This window comes from Lissotriton vulgaris, chromosome 3_2 (assembly GCF_964263255.1).
Source record: "Lissotriton vulgaris chromosome 3_2, aLisVul1.2, whole genome shotgun sequence".
Classification (NCBI taxonomy): Eukaryota; Metazoa; Chordata; class Amphibia; order Caudata; family Salamandridae; genus Lissotriton; species Lissotriton vulgaris.
The window spans coordinates 98,609,687-98,630,497 of record NC_141690.1 but is presented as its reverse complement, the minus strand read 5'-3'; the positions used below and the strand labels follow the sequence as shown (position 1 = coordinate 98,630,497).

At 47.7% G+C, this 20,811-nt stretch overlaps 1 protein-coding gene across 6 annotated transcripts in view; it reads right to left on the bottom strand.

Annotated features, from left to right (window-relative positions):
* LCORL (ligand dependent nuclear receptor corepressor like) overlaps positions 1-20,811 on the bottom strand; it is a 649,811-nt gene that overhangs the window by 570,976 nt on the left and 58,024 nt on the right. For all 6 annotated transcript variants that reach the window (XM_086964041.1, XM_086964042.1, XM_086964044.1 and 3 more), the window contains exon 3: positions 18,502-18,581. In XM_086964041.1, the coding sequence (XP_086820167.1) occupies positions 18,502-18,581 (80 nt within the window). The remainder of the gene's footprint in view (positions 1-18,501; positions 18,582-20,811) is intronic.

The window sequence follows — 20,811 nt, the reverse complement described above, 5'->3', positions numbered from 1 at the left end:
TGTACATCCTCGCATTCATTCTTGGATACAAGGACATATTTTGCACTAAGAAAAAGTCGCAAAATCACGCGTGCACGAACAGCATCTGCACACGTTCTCTTTGCAAACCTTGTTTCCTGTGTTTATGCCATGGGATATTGACCCGAACAGAAGCTTCTTTACTTGATCTGGTCACGGTGTAATCACGTAATTGCCATGATTTCATCACAAATGTAAAGCAAATGCCAGAAATTAACTGAGATTACACTGTGTAACAGAAATTTCACCAGGACATACATAAAACCACAGAATTAGCGATAGCATCATAAGCGTGTCCTTTCACTGCAATTGCTTAATCCTCTGCATGTACACGGAAATCATTTGTCAAATATCAGGAAATGTAATCAAATAATGGAACAAAACAATTAAATGGAAAGGATAGCAAGGGTTATGAAAACATGTTCTTTGCTCACATAGATTGATTATGCACTCAGCTGTCTGTTGTACGTGCACCACAATATGCTTACAACGTGTGCAGTCTCCGAAGCTGTACGTCGTTACCGAAAGCACAGTGACAGTCCAGTATGCAAATAAACACAGTGCTAGGTGCTTGTGTGCTGACAAAATGGCCGTCTCTTCATCGCGGGCGCACTCTGGAAGTCAGGCAGCCTTTGTTTGGACGTGGGCGGGGCTCGTCAAAGAAACAGGAAGTAACTGCCGAGGAGGACGTCCGAAACATGCAGGCTTCACGCTGAAGTCCCGGGGCGCTTCAGAGAGACCGGGCGAAAGAGCGAGGGCAGACTGCATGGTAACAGAGGCAACACGGGGCTCCCGAGTGGTGAGGAGACCCCTGCGGCGTGCCAAAAGACGGCCCAGGAACCTGCACACCGAGCCGGTAAGTGAGAGCTTGCAGGCGGGGCGGGGCGGGGGGATTGTCTGTGCGTGTACTCTCGTGTGTGGGCGGCGGCGGCTGGGGGGGCGGGGGCGGCGGCGGCTGGGGGGCGGCGGCGGCGGCGGGCGGGGGGGGGGGCCGCCTGGGGAGGTGTAGTGTGTGTCTGTATGTGTGCGCTAGTGTCTGCCTGCGTGTGCATGTGTTGTGAACAGCCTGCTCTGTGTGTGTGTGTGTAGGTGCGGCGGCGGCGGCGAAGGGGGGGGGAGGGAGGAGGTGTGGCTGTGACTGTGATGTGCGCGGCTGTGATGTGCGCATGCGTGAATGTTGACGCGCGTGCACGCAGCTCAATCCACGCTCGTCACAGTTTTGTGTCCCTCATTCCCCGGTGTCAGGCAGCTATAAGTCTCCGACCCTGGACGCATCCTTCGGATGCGAATTCCAGGGCGAGACCTAAAAATACAGCACAAAACAGTAAAATGAAGGGAGCAGATCTTACATGGTACAGCACAGGAATTAGCAGTCTCAGCCGTAGCAACCCATGGTTGGTCCACAATTTGTCGTCATGAAAGGAAGTGAACAGCAATATGTAAATTACTGCAGGAAAGTGAGCCAGTCATGGGAGTAATGAGGCATGCGAGGTCAAGGTGGCGGCTAGTTGGTCGAGGTAAAGAGGGATTGGATCAGGGAGGTTTGTGTGCACTAAAGTAATTGTCAAGGGTGGTCCATAAGAGTCTGCGCAGGGGGTGCCAAGGAGACTGCAAAAGGGCTGTATTATCCGCTCCACGGAGACTAAGTACCCAGTTTAACCAGCCAGCATAATTTGCTTTCCAGGTGTCCTTCCAAGTATTAAGGATCACTTTTATAGCAGCGGTGAGTAGAAGATCAAGCAGGGCCCTATCATCGTCGTTGAGGGACTCGCTTTTGAGAAAACCAAAGACTAGGTAAGGTAATTCCCTGGATGGGGAGAAAGCAAACACTATCAGTAAAATCAAAGACTTTATCCCAGAATGGGGCTACACATTCACATTGAAGGATAAGGTGTTCCAGGTCGTCCTCCGCACAGTTGCAGTTCCAGCAGAAAGCGTCAGGCCTGATATTGGACAAAAAGACGCGCCAGCGTCCTAAAGGCTTTATGGAGAAGCCAGAATTTAGTTTGGGATAATGTGGGGCTGATTTTGTGGCGCATGCAGGAATCCCAGGTTTTGGCCCAGTCAGTATCTTAGATAGGGAAAGGGGAGCATGATGTCCAGAACTGTTTGATAGGAACAGTGAGATTGGAGTGCCGTGGTCGTAGGAGTTTATAAATCCATGACACTTGGTGTCCAAGCCTGTTTAATCTGGTGAAGTAAGACGGAAGGGAGGGAGGATTAGAGAAGAGATTCGCTTTGGCGATTGCTGTTTTTATGTGTAGAAAAGTATAGAACTCAAGGGAGGGGAGATTAAATTTGGATTGAAGGCCCTTGAACGATAGCGGGTCTGCCCCTTCATAGAGTTGGTGAGGAAAATGAATGCCTTTTTCCACCCAGAGACAATTGTATAGTGGTTTGCCTTTGTAGAACACCGTGGGGTTATGCCATATTGATTCCCATCGTGAACGCCTGATGGAGGCCTCAAGCAGTTTCTCCACTTTAAGAAGGGCTATTCTTGTACTTCTAAAAATAGGTCTTGAGCAGATGATGGAGTTCAGTCTACTGAACAGGGCAGTCGCTAGTGCTACATTCCCAAGGAGGGCCTTATCCATCTCAAGCCACACAGGGGAATAGCCCTCTGGTGGAGATAGCCACTAAAAGACCAGTTTGGCAAGAAATGCAGTTTGGTATCTTTTGAAGTCTGCTAGGTTGACTCCACCTGCAGATTTGTCTAGGCAAAGTTTCTTCAAACTAATTCTTGATTTTTCCTTCTTCAAAGAAAGTTTGAGATTGTGAGGTCTAATTTGTGATGAAATTCCAGGGATAACGTGAGAGGCAGCATGTTGATAAAATAATTGACTAAAGGGGAAATCATAATTTTGATGGTCTCAATTCTTCCCCACCAAGTAATGAAGCGGGGTGACCACCCGATTAATTGAGTTTTAAATTTTATCTAACGTTATTGTTTTGTTACGTTGAAGGGTTTCAGCAAGAGTGCTACCAAACTCAACCCCAAGATATTTAATGAAGCCTGGTTGCCAGTACGGGTAGGAGTCACCCACCATGTCCCTTGTATTGAGAATGTTCAGCGCTTTAACCTCAGATTTATCCCGGTTTCGTTTATATCCGGAATGTAAGAAATAGGTTTCTATGGTGTACATGAGGCCCTCAATGGAGGAGTCTGGCTGTTCAGTGACCACAAGGATGTCATCTGCGTATGCCGCCAATTTCACTCACATTACCGAATTCCACCCCTTCTGATGGCAGCTAAGAGAGGTTTAAGGGTAAGGAGGAAACGGGCTGGTGAAAGGTGGCAACCCTGCCTAGTACCTTGTTCTAAGCGGAAAGGGAGCGGTTTATGGCAATACGGGCTAATGGGGAGGAATATAGAGCCATAACCATATCGATATAGGGCTTCCGCAAATTAAAGGACTGCATACAAAGTTGTAAGAAAAGCCATGACACCCTATCAAACGCCTTTTCAGCGTCGAGGGTGATGGCAACGGAAGGAGTGGCAGTTATTTTGGCTTTCTCCAAGATATGGCAGAGTAATCTAGTGTTCTCATTGGATAGCCGGTGTTTGAGGAAACCCACCTGTGAATTACTAATTAACTTGGGGAGGAATGTATTCAGCCTGAAGGCTAAGATTTTAGCATAAATTTTACAATCTAGATTTATGAGGGAGATTGGACGATAATTTTTTGTCAAAGGGGGGGGTCTTTCCCGCCTTTTGGAATAACAATTATGGTGGCCTCGCTCATTGAATTAGTGACAGCACCCTTGGACATAAAGGATTGGAAGAGTGTCAAGAGGACCGGGCTAAAAGGTCCCACAAATTCCTTATAAAAATTGGCTGAGAAGCCATCAGGGCCAGGGCCTTGTTGCTTTTAAGGGATTTGATGGAAGTGGAGATATCCTGTAATGTGAACGGGGATCCCAACTTGGAGCGATCCGCCTCGGAGAGTCTAGGAAGGTCCAACGCATTCAAGTATTTGGTGCAAGCATCAGAATCAAACGTTAAGTTATTTTTGTAGAGGTCCTCATAGAAAGATTGGAAGGTGTTCAGGATGTTATTGTGTTTGGTGTGTATGTTATTGGCCTGGTCTTTAATGGACGCAATATGGAGTTTTATGTTGGAGGTAAGACGCAAGGAATTTACCGGCTTTATTGCCCTCACATAATTTTAGTGCCTTGAATTTATCCATACTCCTGCTCTTTTGCTTAGAATTGTATTATATTCGTACTTAGTGAGGCGGTCTAATATGAAATTATTACCAATTTCGGCAGCGTGAGATCTCTAGGGCTTTGATGTCTTTCTCAAGGATTTCCAGAGAATGGTTCAGTTTTTTGTTCATTTGGACTCGGATGCCAATGAGAACACGCCTAATCGTGGCCTTAAAAGCCTCCCAGACGACCGAGATGTCTGAATCTGACAAAATGTTCAAGGTAAAGAATTCCCGAATGGCGGTCTCTATCTTAGTCTTATTTTCAGGGACGGACAGGATCTCGTCATTGTAACGCCAATGTTTTGGGGGGAGGACTGAGTGCGAGCCTACAAGCTTGGCATGGATACAAGAGTGATCCGAGATTAGTTTTGGGGCAATGTCAGTTTCCTCTATGAGGTGAGTGAAGGGGCTGGAAATTAAAATGTAGTCGATTCTCGAGTAGGAGTTGTGAGGGGCCGAATAGAATGTGTAATCTCGTCCGTCTGGATGCTGTAGTCGCCATGAGTCGTGTAGATTGTATTTGGAACAGAGATGGGTCAGAATATCATGTGAGCGTGACGGGTGGTATGAGCATTTGATTTGGCGGTCTAGGAGGGGGGGGGGATCTAGGGGAAGGTTAAAGTCCCCACCGACAATTAAAAGTTCCTCTTGGGGGGGATGTTTTCTAATGCAGAGGAGACAGATTCCCTGAACATCCCGAGTTAGGACCATAGATGTTTACTACATGAATGGTGTCGTCGTCTCATGAGGTGCGTCACAAGCAGCCGGCCATCATCGTCATGAGTGTGTGAGGTAAGACAGGTTTGATTTTTTTGCGATAAGGGTAATCACTCTTTTTGTGAATCGTGGAGGAGCAAAGGGTATGCGAAATCCAATGTTGATTAATGAACGCTGCATCTTCTTTTGACTCCTGAAGAAGGATGACATCGCCTTTGGATTTAGCTAAATAGTCAAGGTTTTTTTACGTTTAACTGGGTGATTAAGACCCATGACGTTCAGAGAAACTATGTTGAGACTTTCTACCAATGATTTGTTTTGAGTCATCTAGACTGAGTTGATCGCAAGGGAGGTGGCTAGCTCACTACGACTGGGGTTGTGCGAACCAATGGGCACATGTATCCGACAGGGGAGTGACCAGGCAAAATCGGTACCTGTGCTCCAGAAGACTTCTGAAAACAATAAGCTTGTGTACTGGTCGACTAAACACATGCAACAAATGTGACTCTGCTTTTGATGTATGTGTTGTGCAAAACAAAGGAATGAAACAAAACCATACTGAAACAACCAAAATTACATTTACCCCTTGCTCCTCCAACCCACCCATCACTCTCCACCCAATGCCCCTAGGCCCCTTCTCCCCTCCGCCTGCCCCTTCTCCCCTCCCCTCCCCTCCGCCCGCCCCTCCCCCTAGGAAAATCGAACTAGGGGCTGCGACGACAGTACCATCCATGGTCAACACAGGGACGTTTTAGGAGGGTAAAAGAACAGGAGAATGAACAAGATAGCTGCTCTAACATAACTATGCGCCCTTACATAATAGAGCTTAGGCCGAGTAAGAGCTCTGTGATGGGACCCAATGCAAGAATCTGGGCTAATAGACATATGGCATTACAGCTATACTATCTGCAAGGGCTTAAAATAGACATGAGACATTACAGATATACTGTCTGCAAGGACTTAAAGAGTGAACAAGTATTTGACGTTCTGGCACTGATAACTGGTACTGGTAACAACTTATAGCCCCGTTAGGACGGCAAAACAGCAAATTAGCAGAACAATGTGTGTAGATGATGAAACAATATAAAGAATCTGAAGTCCGGATGGTGCTGTGAGCAAGAACAGTGGCGGTGTAAATAAAAGCAGCTGAACAGACAATTTTCAGTTGAAACAACCAAGGAAAAACCTGCAAAAGGTCATGACAGTATAAAACATGCATGAATTGAACGGGATTATTCATTAACAAATTGAGAGCACCCTGAGGGGTGTGAGCCCGCCACTGGAATCTTACTATTCAGACCAATGAAGAATTTATAAACAGGATCAAACAACCATTGACAGTGATTACAGAACATGATCAATAGCACGATTGAACAGTGATGAGGTCTCACCAGACCAAGATAAACATCAGCGGTGAGCAGATTCATGTGCTTCCGTTTTTCGTTTGTTGGAGGCTCCGCTTGAGAAGTCCATGAATTGCGGAGGTGAGTCTTCCAAAAACATGCTAGGTCATGGGGGTTTGAGAAGAAGCAAGGCTTACCATGATCGATGATTTTAAACCTCGCTGGGCCTGTGAATGAGAATTTAATATCTTTTGACTTTAGTCTCTCTCTCAATGACAAGAAGCCTTTTCGTGTCTCGACCGTCTCTTTGGAGAAATCCTGCGTGAAGATTATGCGGTGGCCTTCCCAAGTGATGTGATGGTTTTTCCTTGCAAATTGTAGGATGGCCTCAGAATGGTGAAAACAAAAGGTCTGCAGATCAGAGGACGAGGGCCTTTTTCCCATGGGATGGGAATGGCGGGATTCTGCGAGTTCTATCCAGCTCCAGACAGTGAAGGAAGTTAATTCCAGGGACTTGTGATCCACGCTTCCAGGAATGCCACGCAGGATTCAGCGTCTTTTTCTGATTCTTCTGGCACGCCAAAGATTTGAACATTGCCCCTCCTATTACGATCTTCCAACTCCGCGTTTTGTCGTTTCAGATCTCTAGTGGTGCTCTGTGGGTGTTGTAGGACTTTGCACGACTGCAATGTTTTATCTTCCACGTCACTTATCCTTCGTTCACCCTCCTTGATGCTTTAGTTCATATCCTCTCAGATTGCTGTGAGTTCTAACTGCATGGAGTCGATATTGCCTTTTGTGGATTTGGCTAAGTCATGGACCTCCGTCAATTTCTTAAGGATCATGTCTAACGTGTTTATGATGTCAGCTTTAGCTTTGATAGGTGAATCAAGACAGGGTAGGTTCCGGTCTTACTTTCTTTGTGTTCTTATGGTCTCTCTCCGACATCTTGCAGGAACGTCAAAACCCGGGGAGGCCAAGAAGAGACAGGGGCAAGGCGACCCAAGGGCACTGATATGGATTGACTTCCGTGTAGGGAGTTGTTCACTCCATATATCCTCACTGCAAGTGTTGAAGTAGGACCAAGTTGCGTTTTAGGTTGAATTTTGTCGAGTAGTTCGCTTGGGCACCTACCAGGGGCAGTGATTAGTTCTTTTGCATGTCCGAGAGGGGTAAGAGGTCCTTGAGTAGGTCTGTTTTTAGGGATTTTGTTTTTGAAGTGAATGAGGCAAATTCGTCACAATTGGGTAGTGTCAAGGATAGCCTTGGGGAAAATGGGTGCGCTCTTGGTTTGAGCGTTGATTAGATCTAATAGCTGTTTAGGACGGTTCTTGGCTTGGTCTAGATGAATCCTGAAGAAGTCGGATTTAGATTTTCTGATCTTTCTAAATCGGTTTCTGGTGTGTCTTAGTAGCTTGAGGTGGTCAGCTGAGGGTGTGGATCTCCAACGTCGTTCAATTACTCTATGTGAGCGTCTGTCTTCATTTAGCATACCAAGGTTTTGAGTCTTTTGTAGTAGTTCTTTCAATTGAAGAGGGGCTATTTTGTCTAGTAAGTTGTTCATGGAGTTAGAGTAATGATTGGTCAGCCCTTTGATATCGGTTAGGTCTTCTGGAGGACTTAGTAAGTTTGAATTAGAGGATGCTAGAAGGTCAGAGCCGACATTTTTCAGGTTTCTCTTCCAGATTTTTGTTCTCAGGGGTTGTGTTGGAAGTCGTTTAACCGATTCCATGACTAGGAATGGAATGACGTTAAGGTCAGACCAATCGCAGGGGAGGATCGGGTCGAGCTGTGTGGAGTCCACTTTGGAAACTACGAGGTTGAGGGTTGCGCCTTAGTCGTGTGTTAAGCTGTTACATATTTGGTTAAGATTAAGGTCTAAGCGGAAAGCTTTGAGGCTGTTTACCCCTGGGTCGTTTTGGTCATCCCAGTGAAGGTTGAAGTTCCCCAGAAATATTTGCTTATTTTGTTGGCAGACATTTGACGCTAGAATATCCAGGAGGTATTCTATGAATCGGAGGTTATCTCCAGGAGGGTGGTAGAATGTGTGTAAGGTACATATTTGTTTGTTATTACTAGTGATGTTTAACCAGAGGTATTCACAGGAGGATAAAGCGGGGGCATTGGAGTTGGTCACTGTTAGATCATTCTGATGTATGCAGGCTATCCCAACACCTGGCCTATCCGTTCTGTCTAGTCTAGTCTAGTGATGTCATAGTTGGGAGGTAGCAGAATGACCATGATGGGAGCAGATGCTTCCTTTAGCCATGTTTCCATCAGGATTAGAATGTCTGGTTTGCTAGTGAGTAGCAAGTCAGCTATATCGGCTGCATGTCTAGATGCGGACCTGCAGTTTAGGAGAATACATTTTAGCCGCGTTGTGTGGATACTATGGTGGGTTCGATTGGGAGGGGGATTTTCGTGAGGTTATTTACAACTATGCCTCTGGAGTGGTGTCTAGTGGCTCGGTTTGATTGGGATAGATTGGATTAGGGAATCAGTATGCAAGTTAACTGGATGCACAAAGTTGTGGGAGGTGAGATACCTCTGGTAGCTAGCGTTCTAGTTGGAGGGGGCACAGGATATAGCTGCATGGAGACGCAAGCGCGCTACATTGTAAGTAACCCTGAGGCCATTACGCTGCCGGGAGCTTATCTGCTGTCCTAGCGAGTTTTTATCTGTTATTGCTGCTTTACACAGCGGTGTGGTGTCGGGAGAGGACACTTTTTTAAAAAGTTGTGTATTTTTCGTTTGGTGCAGTGCCTGTACCTTTTAATCTGCTCATTACGGGCGGCTCTGCTTTCTTCTCGCCTCATCTGCCCTAGTGCAGTCGGTACACAGTGGGGAGGAGCATGGCTATGGGAGGGTCGTGGAGACTTTGACTCTTCCCGTTGGGAATCCTGACACAGCTTCTATTGGTTGGGACCGTCCAAGTGATTTGGTCCCACCCCTCTGGTAGCTAGCGTTCTAGTTGGAGGGGGCACAGGATATTGCTGCATGGAGACGCGAGCCCGTCTGCGCCCGTCCGCGCCAAGGACGCGCTCAGCGCCAGCCATGCTGCCTCTCCTTTGTTAACTGGGGCCCACTGCCATGGCAATGCTTTAAGGTACTCAGCAGCTGAGCTGTATGCACTTAACAGAGGTGCCAGGAGCAGGGGTAGTCTGGGCCTGGTAGAATCCGCAGCTTCGCTATCCGACTTTTTGACCAGGGACCTTCTCCCTTGTAGACTGCTGAATGTTCGGTCCTTACCTAAACATAGGACAGAAATTCAGCTACTGTTAGAGGCGCATGGATTGGAGATATTGTGTATGACTGAGACTTGGACGCAGCAGGACTGCGAGGTTGACTTTGGATTAGCCTGCCTGCCAGGGTTCAAACTATTGCACGTGCCTAGGCTGGAGGGCTGGGGCTTATTTATAGAGACTCCCTGAATTTGAAGATCATTGATATTGATCTGAACTCCTGAGGTTCACTATCAAGAGTGAGATGGGCCAATCCCTGACATGTTATCGACCACCAGGGTTCTTCAGTCTGCGGCAGCAGCAACTTCTCTTGGAATTGTTTACTAACATGGCGGCCACACACCGGAGAGTTTTAATTTTGGGTGATTTTAATCTCTGGCCGAACGGATCTCATGATATAGGCCTGGCCAATATACTCCAATCTTGTGAGGGGCTGAGACTGCGTCAACAAATCTCGGTAGCCACTCATTCGGGGGGGGGGGGGTCATATGCTGGACCTCATCTTTGCCTTAGATGAGCAGCTATACATGGGGGAGGTTCTCCCAATGGATTGGACTGATCACTTTTTGGTCAAGTTCTATTCGAATATGGCCAATTGGGATAAAAGGGAAGGTAAGCGGAGGATACATTTTGTGGGGAGGGCGTGGAGGGCCTTGGCACAGAGGAAAAATCATGGTGAGGTGTTTTCGGTGGAAGACTGCTTTTCGCCGGAGGCTCAGGTCGATGAAAACTACCTCACTCAGTAAAAAGATCACTCTGATCCTGGACTCACTGGTACCTCGAAAATCCTTTCAGAGTAAAGGGAGGCCATCTGCCCCCTGGTTCGGGGAGGAATTGAAAAAAACTGAAGCTTGATTGTAATCTGGCTGAGAGAACGTGGAGGCAGAAATATTTAATTGAGGACAAAAAGGCCTGGAGAGCAAAAATATTGGACTACAGGAAGATCATAAAAAGAACGAAGGCTGGTTTCTTCGCCTCAGCGATTTAGGGTCTCAAATAGCTCCCGCTGTATTTTTTAAATTCTTAATAGTCTGATAAACCCCGAGTGTTGTAAAAATGACATTCTGCCATCTCAGAGGCTCTGTGATAACCTTGCTAACTTTTTTCATGATAAAGTTGCCTCTATCATTGAGGAGTTGGGGGAAGGCATCAGAACCATCAATAGTAAGAACTGAACAACTGGCCCTCATTAAGGACAGGGGTGAATTGACAGGGAATGATAACACGAAGGAGGCTGCTTTGGGGGCTCTCTGAGTTTTCCCCTCTCCAGATTGAGGACTTCTGCAGGTAACGGGCAGTATTGTATATGAACTGTAGATCTCGGAGGCGGAAGCCGGAGGTGTTGTATCACTCGTTTTTAAAAAACTGCATAATTTGTGTTTGGAACAATTTTTTAGAACATCTTATCCAGTGCTCCTCTCTGTGTTAAGCGCCTAACAAGCTTCCCACTATCAGCGGATCCAGCGCTGCTCCGTGGGCAAGATCACACGGCCACCATCGCAGCTCAAAGCGAGGCCACGCCCACCTGCGAGGCCACGCCCACCCCCACTCTCCTTAAATGTGCCTTCCACGCAAGCGCAGCGGACAAGCGCAGCGGGAGTGCCTAAGGCAAGCCCGTCTGCGCCCGTCCGCGCTCGAGCGGGCTCAGGGCCAGAACCTATGCCGGGGCCAGCCTTCACAAGGGTCAGACCCACTAACGACAGCACGTGCAATTATGTACATGACTTAGATGGACCTTTCACTAGATGTACGCTCTGTCACCAAGTACAGCTACAACTCACCAATTCACCCGTCTTACACCCTGGCCTTAAATTAGCCGCACTGAATTGCAGGTCACTTCCTATGCATGCTCTGCTCATTAACCACCTAATTGTAGACCACGACCTGGATATTCTGTTCCTTACGGAAACGTGGCTCACTGACCACTCTGACGTGGTCTTAGCCCTACCCCTGGGCTTCCTCATCCAGTCCCAACCACGCCCCTCTGGAAGAGGAGGCGGACTAGCAATTCTCCACCGGGATCACTTCTCCTGTAGAACTAACGATGTCCACATCTTGGACTCAGAAAGCTGTCATTTTACCATCCAGCTGGCGCCGACAAGTTCACTGTCAGGCCTCCTAGTATATCGGCCTCCCGGCCATTTTGGCCCTTTTGCTAGCGCCCTTCTAGAATCAATATCATCTCTGGCCCTTTCTACTTCCAACTTCTCTATAATAGGAGACCTCAACATCCATTTTGACGACCCCCTACACACAGGGGCAGCCAATTTGATCCTAGACCTGGCGGCCTACGGCCTCCAACTGTCCAACTCCGGAGCCACCCACATCAAGGGTCACCTGCTAGACCCTGTGTTTACTAATATCCACACCCTTCAAGCCAAAGCGTCCCTTCCCCCCCACTTTTTGGTCCCTCTCTTCTTGCCAGGGACATTTAGGAAGCCCCACAAGCCCGCCACCTACACCAGGGACAGGGCATGGTCCAGACTCTCTGCAGAGGACTGGGCCAGAGCCTTGAACGCTACGACCCCTAGCCTATCATAGGACCCTGTCACAGCGGACAGAAAGTTCAGGGAGTGGATCTCCACCTCCCTCGATTCTATCCTCCCCATAAAAACCCCTGAGGACAAAAACGGGAAGTTAGGATCAGCCCCATGGTTCAGCCCGGAACTCAGAACTCTCCGCAAAGAATGCAAAAAAGCAGAGCGAGTGTGGAGTAAGGACTGGCTTCACGCCAGCAAGGACGCCTATCGCAGGTCGGTGAGAACCTATAAAACCACCCTGAAACTTACTAAAGCCTCATACTTCGATGCCAGAATAAAAAATGCCTCCAACTCGGCGAGAGAATCCTACCTCATAGCCAAAGAGCTCCTGAAAATACCAGCACCCCCCTCTTCCAATACGTCCCCTCCGGACAGAAGTGATGAACTGGCAACCTACTTTGACTCCAAAATCTCCCGTATCCTAGCCTCACTTCCACCTCCCAGTCTGTCTAACTATACGGACACCGATGCACCTGTTAACCACACAGGAATTACCCCACATCCACAGTTGACCGCATTTAGGGCGGTATCTCTGGACGAAGTAGGAATGACTCTGGCCAAGATGAAAAGCGGCTCCCCCCGTGACCCCGCTCCCATCAGATTCCTGAAAACAGTGGCACCTGCCATCGTGCCCACTATCACGGAGCTGATCAACATCTCGCTGTCCAAAGGCTCTGTTCCTCCGACCTGGAAGAGTGCAGTTGTCAAGGCTCTTCTTAAGAAACCTCAACTGGACCCCACCGATCTGGCAAACTACAGGCCGATCTCGCTCCTCCCAGGCATTAGCAAAATGGCTGAGAAACTGGTCAATGTACAACTGTCCCAGTTCCTCGAATCCAACAACCTTCTGCATCGGTCCCAAACTGGGTTTCGTCCCGGCCACGGCACGGACACCGCCCTCCTCGCTGTCATCGAGGCGGCAAGGTGCATTTTGGATTCAGGAGGGTCAGTGGCAGTGATCATCCTGGACCTTAGTGCAGCCTTTGACACGGTGAACCGCCGTGTTTTACTCCACCGGTTTGCTGTGGCAGGACTCGGGGGCTCTGCGCTCGCCTGGATAGACTCTTTTCTATCAGGCCGCTCGTTCCAGGTATGGGACGGCAATTCCCGCTCAGCCCCTCTTCCCCTCTCTAGCGGAGTCCCCCAGGGGTCTTCGCTAAGTCCCACTTTGTTTAACACGTATATGGCCCCTCTGGAGGATGTAGTCGCCCCATTCGGGATCAAGATAGTGAGCTACGCGGACGACACGCAATTGGTCGTCTCACTCTCACATCTTGACAACCACCCAGACAATCTGTTGAACTGCCTCCAGGAAATTCATCACTGGATGTGCGAGTCATCACTTAAGCTCAATGGATCTAAAACCGAAGTCATGCTCTTGGGCAAGAAATGGACTACTATCCCTCCATCGGTTTGGCCCGATGTTTTTGGCGAGGTGCCCACCCCGAAGAAGGAAATCAAGACTTTGGGAGTCTGGCTTGAACCAGAGCTGTCCATGAAGACCCAGGCAGGCAGCCAAAACAGCAGGAACCTGCTTCAGACTCATGCGTTCCATCCGCAAGATCCTTCCCCTACTCCCTCTCCTATCAAGGAAACTCTTTGTTCAAGGCCTGATCCTTGCTCGGCTGGACTATAGCAACGCTGTTTATCTAGGAGCCCCCGAATCTACCCTGGCAAAACTTCAGCGCACCCAAAATGCGGCTGCCCGGCTCCTTCTGAATCTCCCCTCCAGAGCCTCTGCCAGACCAGCGCTCAAGGCCCTACACTGGCTTCCAGTACGACAGAGGATTGAATTTAAAGCTTTGTGTACTGCCCACAAACTCCTCAACGGCCTAGGCCCTTCTATCCGGAGAGACATGGTCACCCCATACAAGGCTCCCAGACTCTTACGCTCGGATAATGAGCGTTTGGCCAATGTCCCTAGATTCAGGAAGGTGCGCACTGGCTGGCGACGCTTTGCAGTAAAAGCCGCCTCAGGATGGAACTCGCTCCCCCGCTGTCTGCGGCTGGTACCCTGCCACCTCCTCTACCGCAAAAAACTAAAAACCCTCCTTTTCCCTAAATAGTCCCTCTTCCTCCTTGGTCACTACAAGTTCTTATAGCGCGGGGATGCCTCCGGGTCACAATGCGCTCTACAAATCGTTAAATAATAATAATAATAATAATAATAATAATAATAATAATAATAGTGTCAGGCTCCCCTTTGGATCCATTGCCTTGTAAAATCTGGAAGGAATTCGGGGTAGAACTTTTCCCACTGCTGTGCAAGATCTGTAATCAGTCTCTTGTAGAAGGGGTGGTTCCTAGTCAGTGGAAGCAGGCGCTTGCAACGCCATTGCTTAAAAAAAAAAAAAAAAAAAAAAAAGACTCCCTTGATCCACAATGTCTGAAGAATTTTAGACCAATAGCTCTTCTTCCTTTCCCAGCCAAGGTAGTGGAACGGGTTGTGAGTGGCACACTGTCCACGCACCTGGAACAGGCTAAACATCTGGAGGAGGAGCAGTTTGGCTTTAGACCGGCTCATGGTACGGAGACAGCACTGCTGACTAATGGATGAGCTTCGGAGGCGGGCAGACAGAGGCCAGGCAGCGGTGTTGATTCTGCTGGACCGGTCTGCCGCCTTCGATACGGTCAACTACAACATCTTGTTGAGACGGTTGAGTAAATGGGAGTCACGGGGTGGCCCTTAGATGGTTTCACTCCTTTCTCTCAGGGAGACAGCAAGCGGTATCCCTTCCTCCTTACCAATCTGCTTTTACTCCCATCTCACATGGGGTGCCTCAGCACTCGGCCATCAGCCCAATTCTTTTTAATAGCCGAGACCCCTGCTGACGATCATCAAGCGCCATAACATCAGAGTCATCAATTACGCTGATGACACGCAACTCATTCTGTCCCTGGAGGGAGAGCAGTCCATTTCAGTAGAGGTGTTTCATAGAGATTTAGGAGATATGTCACAGTGGCTGAAGGAGAATTCTCTACAGTTTAACAAGGCTAAAACTGAACTGATGCATTTCGAGACGCATAGGAACACGGGAGGGCCGCCCATGAATCTGTGGCCCCCAGAGTTCCCCAAAACCGGCCAACCGGTTAAAACAGTCCGTAACCTGGGGGTAACATTTGATTGAACCTCTCCTTTGAGGCACATGTGGGGAAGGTGGTTAACTGTTGCTTGGCGATTATTCGCTCTCTGAGGAAGAATTTTTCCTCTTACCCCATCAAGCCCGCGCCCTGATAGCACAAAGCACGATCCTTAGTCGGGTGGACTTTTGTAATGCTCGGCTTCTTGAGTCCCCTAAATTCCTGCTAGACAGGTTACAGCGGGTACAATCTGCTGCTGCTAAATTGGTATTAGCCTGGTCAAGGAGGTCCTCTGCCTCTGGAGCACTGACTGAGCTGCACTAGCTCCCTGTGACAGAGAATTACATTGAAATCTCTGTGTCTAGTATTGAAAGCCCTGCATGGAAAAGGACCTATCTCTTTCCAGCAAAAGTTTGAGTGGTACGTTCCGGGCAGATTGCTCCGCTCGAGGAATGTTAATAAAAAGTACCACGCTTCAATAAAGTTAGAGCAGGGGGCAGATCATTTGGGGTGGCCGCGGCCAGGCTGTGGAACGCTTTACCTCTTGAACTGCGGATATCCTCGCGTTCAGAAAGAACCTTAAAACTTGGCTTTTCCCTAAGAACTAGGCCTGTGCATTAGCCCGCTTCCTGTGTTGATATGGTCTCTGAGTTACTAGCGCCAAGATGCCTGTCAGGTGGGGGCGTGGCCACGGCGGCGATCGGAATGGCTGCCTTTCCGTGAAGCTCCTCCATGCAGGCTCCTGGCGGTGGCGGCTGAGATGTAAACCGTCACTCCTGCTCCCCACATCCGGGCGGATCCGAACATTGATGTCGCCCGACCATCTGGGTGACTTGGGAGATCACGGAGGCGGCCTGCGGAGAGTGCACGGTGGAGGAGAAACGGGGCCTTCGGACCTCGGCGTCATCTTCTCACTGCGCCAGATCGCTGGCGAGTGCCGCGCGGGGCCTGGTCACCGGGCCTTCACCCCCACAGAAGTCTCCTGCGTGGTTTCTTGCGCGCTGCCCGTCCGTTTCGGGCTCCCGGGTGGGGGCTGCTGGTTTCCGGTGCTATCACGACCTCGGGCCTGTGGGGTGCTGGAGCCGTGGCCTCGATTTGCGGGCCTGGGCCGGATGTTAGGCGGTAGGCAGGGACGCTCGCGGAGGGACGGCGGGGGTGTGCGCGGTCGGGAGGCCGTGGGGCGCCGCTACGCGATTTTCGGCAGCCCCGCCTTGTAAGCACTCGTGGGGCTCTTAAACCCCTCCATTCCTCCTGCTCTAAGCGACGGGAGAGGGCCGCTCCCCACCAGACCACATTTTGAGGATGCATTCTACACGTTAAATCATACATTGGGCCCCTGGCCCTGCTGAGGCTGACCTGGTCCTTCTTCACCTGGACAGACACAACGTGATTGCTGAGACTCTACTGTTGGTGGAACTTTCTGGAGCTTGGTGCTGCTCTGCCGCTCTCCTATTGCCAAACTATCCACGCCGCCGCTCCTGTTCATCATTGCGATGGACCCCCTGGTGCGACACTTACAAGAGAAACATATCCACCGTGGGCTCCAGTTTCGCACCGGTCCACTGCTGATCTCGTTATATGCCGATGACAGTTTTGTATGTTCGGACTCCCCAGTCCAACCTGGAACCTCTATTGATTGAGCTTTCCCACTTTGGAGACTACTCGGGCCTTAAAATAAATTGGCATAAGTCAGTGATTTTCCCGCTCACCCCCTCCACCGTGCAGTGGACCTGTGAAAACTCAGATGAAGTCACTCTGTAGCGGGCGGTCATATGTGTGCCACTCCTCAGACACTGTCAATGTTTTAGCAGTGGTTGCAGTTAAAGTTATTAATCACCACCAAGGAGTCCAATTTACAGTCCTCCTTACCTGGGGGAGGAGTGAGGTCGGCATGTGCATGGGAGTTGCTGTATTCCGTGATCTGTACTGTGCAGCAGCAAGATCAACAGCCTTGTCCTGGTTACAGGTCTAAGTGGGAGAAGTCTCTGTAGTCTTGCATTTCTTCTCAATATGGGATACTTAAACCATTTTAGTAGGTGGAGTCTTCAAACTTTGGTAGGCCTATTTCTCCAGACTGGATTAAGAAGGGAATTGCTCTTTGAGCAATATGGAACTTCTCCTTGAAGTAAAAAAGTAAACTAACTGAAGCTCTGCGATGCCTTCTCCTTCAGTGCAGGGAATTGGCCCATGTTTTCAGGGTGTAAATCACTAGGAATAGGGTCTGGACTTGAGCCAGCAGCATCTTGAGCTTTGCAGTTATCTATTGATCTATCACCTTGTTAACCCTGCTGAATTACTACTTGAAGAAAATTATCTCCATCAATACCCCGATGAAGTGTTCTACTGGAAAATTTCAGAGTGGGTAGTGCATACTTGGGGGGGGGTTGAACAGGTGGAACTTATTGTGCAGGAGGAGTCTAAGGAACAGGCTGCTATAATTCCTTATACGATTACTGTTGAGAGACTGGTGGCAATCTTCAGTCAATGTCCTACATCATGCACTGCAAGGGGACCAGTAATTCTAGAGGTACCTGCACCACAGGCATTCTAGATGATTCCGCTTGTTGGTCCTAGAAGTGATGCAATCCTACTAGAGGCTTTGGTGCCTAGCACTTCTGCTAGACCACATGCAATTTTTCTTCCCTCTTAATCTTTCTCCTGTAGAGGCATAACTGAAGACAAATAAAATTGCCAAATCAGAGGACACTACACACAATTGCTGAAGAAGGTGACATGGTAAGAGCTAGAGAGATGCAAGTAACCTCTCATCCACCAAATAGTTGATGAATAAGCCATCAACAGCTGTAAATCTACCTCAAGAAAGTTAGTGAGCTGATGAGGTACTAGTCAACAGCTAATCTGTAGAGGCCTGGGTGGCAGCTAGCTATCAGATGCTGCAGCTAGCTATCAGATGCTGCAGCTAGCTATCAGATGCTGCAGCTAGCTATCAGATGCTGCAGCACAAAGGATGTTGTTAAGTCAATAGCAGGCTCATCAGCTGTTCCCTTATTTAAATGCTGCATACTATACAAATACAGGTACTACAAAAACAAGCAGCATAACGCCTTTACAGACGTTTTCAGCCACTAAAATCTCATTGCATAGGCATAATTTTACTTAAAGCTGCCAAATGTCTTACCATGCGGGATGAGTTTAATATGCTGAATCCACAGTACATTAAATTCGATCATATTTTGAAAGCAAAAGGCGAAAAACAGATTAAAGGAGTTTATTAAGTTATGGCGGTACATTTGAAGCTCACACTTCCCACCATCTATTTTTATATTCCAAGTTACTTCTCTGAAAACCACTACAAAAAAAAAAAAAAAAGGCCATCTTCAAGGATACTTACACTGACAGTTTCCTTCTGTAAGCAACAAAATGAACACCTGTCATCCATACACCAGTCAGTCAACTCGTCTGGTTCACAGTCTAAAATAAACAACAACAAAAATAAGGTTATTAAGTTAAACAGGCAAACATTTGCACAACATTGCCATATCTGGCACCTGGAACGGTTCTCAAAAACTAAACCTCTCAATTGTTGGAATTTGAATACCGGATCTATGCATCTCTAAGAGTTAATTATTCAAGTTTGCACTTTTTTGTCCATTGTAAGTTTATTACTTCGGGTCATTTTTCTTGTCCAATACTGATAACCCATCTTCCAAGTCGTTGATGAACTCTGCTGGGATTATGAGGTGGTGCTGGAAAGAATAATTGTTAGACTTTTGGAATGCCAAGGAGACGTTTAGAGTTACAGAAAAAGCTGTTGTAAGCTTGGAGGATAGGTTAGGACATTCAGGTCCTTTCCAGCAAGGGATGGAAGTAGCAAGTTTCACAGGTAACAAATCAGCATTGCAATGCAATCAAATTAGTAAATGTGTGAGGCAGAGCTTAGAATGAAGAGGTGCCCTAACAAATGGCAAACACATTCAGCGAAGCACTTAAATAGATCATGAAAGAGCATAACCTATTCATTGTTGCACAGTGCAAGAAGAGGAAAATATAATTATTTTCAGTCAGCAAAAACTTGAATTTTTCAAGGAGGAGAAGACGTGATGTAAAGGCACAAAATTGTAAATAGTTTTCCTGCTTGCAATTATGCAAAAGGACCATCTCGGTTTTCATATGTGGGACTGAGTTTCAGCAACATCTGCATTCTGTAAAAACAGTAGGGAGCAACAAAGTTAAATAGACTGTAAAGATGATAAAGTGGAAGTAAGACATTCTGTAAAACCAAAACAGACTAGCTGTATCTCTGGCTCGGAGTTAGACACAGAATCTTTTAGTGAAATTCAGATATTTCCTCACACCTCATGCCATCAATCTAAAATAAAAAATGAGGCAGAGAACATAATTGAAAAGACGTGAAACTTGGGCGTCACCTTAATTCCTTCAGGCGGAATAGATCAAAGAACAATGGTGATTTGTTGTAAATTAACAATTCCAAGGCAAGGAGAAGTACATGATGTAAAGAAAAGAATATTGCTAGCATGAAATAAAAGATCACCTTTAATCCCTGGCATCTCACAGAAGACAACAGGCAACTGATATTCTCCAGAGGACTGGGGTGTGGAATTCCTATAGCTCGATGCACAGGATAAATTGTTTGGGGTTGAGGGCAACAAGTGTTCATGTGTAGTTTGTCCTTGGGACAAGTAGGCCCAACCCCCTGCAGCGCAACCCCTTTGGCTACCAGTTTGCATTACCACATTATGGACCAGGGGAGGGCACTGTATGCAGTAAAGGTTATATTTTTGGGACAAGGCGTTCCTCTGAATGACACCGGTGAGGCGACTATGTGGGCATCGTTGCACATGTTCACCAAGCACTACTGCCTGGACAGTCCAGTCCGGAGACACTGCTTCTTCCGCCATTTTGTTCTCCAGGATTTTCTGGTGTGAACTTGGTTCGGAGACCCACCTTGGTTGGTATTGCCTGGGTATCTATTCTAAGGTAAGGAATCTATAACTAACGTGTTTCTTTCAGATGAAAGTTACTTACCGTCGGTAACGATAAATCTGTAAGAAACAGTTAGATTCCTTACCGCCTCACCCATCCGCCCAGTTCTGTGAACTGATTTCTATGGTCAAGGTTATCCTTTCAGGGCCCTAGTTTTGTTCACAAGTGGTAAGTGTCTTAAATGGCTCTGAGTTTCTGGTGCGGAAAGTAGTGTATAGAACTGTTGTCAGCGCGCGATGGCTTTGTCTAAGTAGCTGCCACAAAATCATCCCGGCGACACGACGCCAATGATGAACGAGGAGCAGACATATGCCACCTTAGTCATGCAGAGGTACTGCTGACGAAAAAACTTTACGGATCCAGTCTGACACCTAGGGTTAATTCTAAGGTAAGGAATCTACAACTAACTAATGTTTCTTATAGATATATCATTACCGAAGGTAAGTAACTTGTTAATTTTGTCCGAGTGCGCAGACAGTGGACAGCCAGCCAGCAGAGACTCAAAGATGCTCCCAGCTCTCAAAGAATGGAGGGGCAGCCCTCAATCTTCTAGCTTGAGAATGTGCCACAAGTAAAAAGTTCTTACAAACTCAACTGTGCCAAAAGTAGAAGAAACAGGCAGCTATATAATACATCTCATGAGGGGGAAAAAAAAAAAATGAAGTTTTTGTAAAGTAAATGCTGTTACAGAGAAGGA